The sequence below is a fragment of the Echinops telfairi genome, unplaced genomic scaffold (genome assembly GCF_000313985.2).
Source record: "Echinops telfairi isolate 266 unplaced genomic scaffold, ASM31398v2 ScPeMD7_7458;HRSCAF=8496, whole genome shotgun sequence".
In the NCBI taxonomy this organism is placed as follows: domain Eukaryota; kingdom Metazoa; phylum Chordata; class Mammalia; order Afrosoricida; family Tenrecidae; genus Echinops; species Echinops telfairi.
This window is the reverse complement of record NW_022111358.1, coordinates 23731827-23736655: the sequence shown is the minus strand read 5'-3', so window position 1 is coordinate 23736655 and position 4829 is coordinate 23731827. Positions and strand designations below refer to the sequence as shown.

General features: G+C 51.9%; 1 protein-coding gene across 1 annotated transcript in view; it reads right to left on the bottom strand.

Annotated features, from left to right (window-relative positions):
* Positions 1–4829, bottom strand: part of SAMD14 (sterile alpha motif domain containing 14) — a gene marked incomplete at its 5' end in the record, with an annotated part of 35270 nt that overhangs the window by 12608 nt on the left and 17833 nt on the right. Inside the window, one exon of the mRNA XM_045299311.1 lies at positions 557–611. Coding sequence (XP_045155246.1) covers positions 557–611 — 55 coding nt within the window. The remainder of the gene's footprint in view (positions 1–556; positions 612–4829) is intronic.

The following is a 4829-nucleotide window of genomic DNA, read 5'->3' as shown; positions in this document are numbered from 1 at the left end:
TGTGTGTGTGTGTGTGTGTGTGTGTGTGTGTGTGTGTGTGTGTGTGTATGTGTGTGATTTGATTTCAGGGCAGATCCATACAGGGTAATACCCCACATCCTTGTGCAACTCAGAAACAATTGTGTCAGCTGTGCTGGGCACACGGGAAGTACAACAGAGCCGATTTGAATTTGGGTACCAGCCTGCCCCCCAATTGGCTGTGTGATCTTTAAAGCAAGTTACTCCAGTCCTCTCTGCCCCAGTCCCTCAACTGTAGACTGGGCACACGTCTCCGTGTTATTGTAAGGATTCAATGATACAGCGCAGGAGACATGGGAGGCTTGGCATCAAACACTTAACCAATAGGGACCCTTGTTATCATTGCTGTGGGTGTACTTGACCTGTCCCTGAAAACAGTAGTGACAAAGAATCAGGCTGTAAGGCCAACCCCCCCCCCACACACACACACACTTAGCCCCTCAGGACCCCCCCACACCCCCAATGTTGGGTGACCTTGGAAAGAAATACTCTATTTCTAACTCTAGTATTAGTTAGAGATACAGTTGACAGAACTTACCAAAAACCTCATCTACAGGTTCTCGAAGCTTTGAAGAAGCCATGACTCTCGAGAGCTGCAGGGGCCACAGGAAGAGAGAAAGAAAACATCCTGGATCAGCAGGGGCGCTGCCTGAGGCCATCTGACCTGGGTCAGCTGACCCCTCAGCTTCCCTAGAATTTTTCTTCTGATCCCTTAGAGGAGATGTCACCTGTGTCACATGCCTGATTGTGGGGTTTGGGGCAAGAAGGAAAAGCAGTATTGTGGTGGCATTCACTGGGGGGGGGGCGGGGGGGGGGGGGGGGGGGGGGGGGCAGATGCAAGCAGCCAACACAGCCGAGTCCTCTGGTATTGGCTCAAACTGATTTTCTGGGCACATTCAGAGGTTACAGCATGTCTCCATTTCGCAGTTGTGAGGCTTGTTGTCATTGTGGTTAGACGCTGTTGACACCGAGTGACCTCGCGTACAAAGAAACGCTGCCCGTCCTGCGGCACCTCTCAATGGTTGCTGTTGGAGTCCGCAATTGCAGCCTCTCTTATCAATCCATCTCTTGAGGGTCTTCCTCTTCTTGGCTGGCCCTCTACCAAGCACGGTGTCTTTCTAAAGGGACTAGTCCCTCCTGGTGACTTGTCCCAAGGACATGAGACACAGCCTCACCATCCTCCCGTCTAAGAAGCAGTCGGGCTGTATGTCTTCCATGAGATTTGTCCATGCTCCTGGCAGTTAAGGGGATGTTTAAGACGCTTTATCAGCACCGTAATTCAGAGACCTCGATTCTTCTTTAGTCTTCTTTATTTGCTGTTCAGTTTTTGCATGTATATTAGCACCCCTTAAAGGTTTTTAATGATCATAAACAGTACCTAAAATCTGGGAGGGATCTTGGAGATTATGAAATCCAGTCCTCTGATTTTACACTGAAGAAACAGACTCAAAGGGGGCAAAGGTGACTAGTTCTAGGCCGCATAGCAAGCTAATGACAAAATTAGGATGCGAACGCAGGCTCTTCTCTCCACCAACCTACTATCCATCCATCTGTGTGTTCACTAATTCATCTATTCATTCACACAACCACCATCCGGTTACCCATCATTCATCCATCTAACCATCCACCCACCCACCCATCCATATATTTAACCATCCATCCATCCACCCATCCCTCCACCCATCCATCCATCCATCCAACCATCCATCTATCCATGTAACCATTCATCCATGCATCCATCCATGCATGCATCCATCCATCCATCCATCCATCCACCCACCCATCTATCTAACCATCTATCTATCTATCTATCTATCTATCTATCTATCTATCTATCTATCTATCTATTCATCCATCTATCCATCCTATCACCTTTGTATCCATCAATCTATCCCATTGCTGTGGTTGTACTTGACATGTCCCCTAAGACAGTAGTGACAATCAGGCTGTGTGGCCATACCACATGCACATTCAACCCCCAAGTCCTTCCCCTAGCCCCATTGTTGGGTGGCCTTAAAAGGAAATACTCTATAACTGTGTCTATTAGCTAGAGATAGAGTCACACCGAATTTACCAAAAGCCTCATCCACAGATTCTAGAAGTTTTGAAGAAGCCATGACTTGAGAGTCCTGCTACCTCCCTGTCACTGCTGCCTTCACGATTCAGGAAGTTGGTCCCATCAGAGGCCCACTTTTCTAGACAAACTCACAAGTCTCACGGTTCTTGACAGAATCACAGATGAAGCCTCAGGACAGCTGAGGTGTACTCACAGCACAACAGTGACCCGCAGAGCTCTAGGGCGCATCAAGTCTGCTCCAGGGAGAAGTACGGACAGGTGGGGCTTTTAATATTTGTGGGCAGTAAGAAGAGCGGACAGGTAGGAAAGTCGAATACATGAAGCCAAATACATGCACTTTGGGCAGGCTTGCTAGCCGATGCAGGCTTCCAGGAGCCCTTCAAGTTTAAAGCTTGGGTGTCAGAGAGGCAGAGGAATGCTGGATGAGGGAGAGTGACGGTCTGGGGCTCTGGGCTAGACGGTTCATCTGACACGTGCCGAAGATCTGAAGACCAACCGCAGAGAGGCTGAAAGCAACACTCCTCTTCTGTTATTGCATAGACAGTATCTCACTTTGAGCTGGCCAGACTTGGGATTCTTAGCAACCACACTCACAGAGGAGGAAACTGAGATACAGGAGATGAGATGTCCAACTTCACTCGGACTCCATCTCCTGGCCCACAGACCTCTCCTGGGTGATGGTCTGCAGTGTGTTGGGGCGCTCTCGAGGAAATAGCACTGCTAGGGAAGGGGCATAAGGGGAGAGGGAGGAGAGATGAGCCACATGGGCCAAGACTGAGAGACACATCAAAACCACCTCCACTCCAGATGCCATGAAGCCTGGGGCTGCGCTCAGAAAATGATGCATGAACAAGGGTCGGGGCCACAAGGGCCAGGTCCTCTGGTGAATGTATGTGTGTAGACCCCAGGACACGTTCACCATTCTTGAGCCCTGGAGGAGCGGTAGAACAATTAGTAGCAAAGGTGTTCCAGAGCATCTTCCCTGTCCTGTGGGCCAAGCAGGATGGGAGGTGACCCCTAAAAATGAACCCAATCCTGCTATTCAGTCACAAAGCTTCACCCGGTTAGGATCTAGCTGCCACCTCCTCCAGGAAGCTGCCCTAGGTAGTCACTTCCCCGACCATTGGTCTACAAACTTTTTTCTCTTTTTCCTACAAACTTTAAAATTCACCCTCCCCAGCCACTGGCAAAGGAGGATTTTTTTGTATTTCCTGGTTCCCTACATGGGCCCCATCCTCCCCACGTCAAAGGGAGCTCACTGCAGAAAGGGACTGTGTGTTGCCATCAGACTAGGGCCACCCTGAGGATGGGAACCGCCGCTGCCTTCAGGATGGAGGGTCCTTGAAGGCAACACCACGCTTGCTCTGACTATCTGAGAATGGGGTAGGCTGCGGCTCCCGCTCACATTCCTTCCCAGCTCTTCCTGAGCCAGCACACACTGCTGCTTCTCCACCCGCAACTTCAGTGACAACCAAGCCCCTAGGGTGTTTTCAGGGAAACACCCTACACTGTCCCAAGGGGAAGGGAGCCCTAAAGAACAGGCTATCCAGGGGATCCTGGGTTCTCCTCTCCAACTCCTACTTCCACATGTAGAACTCCTTCTTACTTCTAGATGCACGTGCGTGTGCACACACATACAATCCTATACAGACACACACGCACCTATACACACAAGTCCTACATAAACACACATACACACCTATATAGACACACCCACCCATATACACACATACATGTGCCACTATACAGGCATGCGTGTAAACGTACACACCTACAGACACATACACACTCTAATACAGACATACATACATACACACACATACCCTACACAGACACACATACATACCAGCCCTGTCTAGGCACATACACCCCTCCAGACACACATACACCCTCTACAGACACATACACCCCTATACAGGCATACACCTATCCAGGCACATACACCCCTATATAAACACATACAACCACACATCTATACAGACACACTAACACATACTCCTGTATACACACACACAAATATCTATACACACACGAACAACCAGGTAACAGTCCAAGAGTGGAGATAAGCTGTCCCCTGGGGGGGGCTGCCCTCCTCTGTGGCTGCAGACTGGGCTTTGGGTGCTACCAGGCTACTCCCTGCCTCTACAGCTTCAGACTCCCTGAGAGGTGCATCAGTGACCTGTCTCTGGGAGGGAGGGAGGGAGGGAGGCCGGCCGGCTCAAGCTCCCCAGACCAAAAAGAAGGAGAAGGAGGAAGGAAGGAGCTGAGGTCCTGGGGGTGGGCTGGAGAGCGAGCGAGGAGGATGAACCGCCGGGAAGAACTGGCAAACAGAGAGCCTGGTCCTCAGGGCTGCCCTTAGGGCTGCGGGGGAAATGGGAGAAAGCGCGCAGGAGATCGGACAGTGGGGTCCAGAAAGCTGGGCGCCCCGGGTGAGGCCCAGTAGACTGCTGCAGGAGGGGGCGGACCCCCGAGCGGCAGGCAGAGGAAAGGTGCCCTAGAAGGAAGAAACAGACCTAAAGAGAGGCGAACTGGGGGAGCCGGGAAGGGATGGCCGTTTGAGGTGGGGGAGGCCAGCTGCACCTGGGTCAGGCAGTACCCCTCCCCATCAGGCCCAGTCTCCCACGGTCCTGGGCCCAGGGCGCCAAATGGGTCTCCACGCCGCCCCCAGAGCGCTGCTGGCGCCGGGGTGGGGAGGAGAGCCGGGCGCCCACTGCGCTCCCAGGGCCCCTACCCC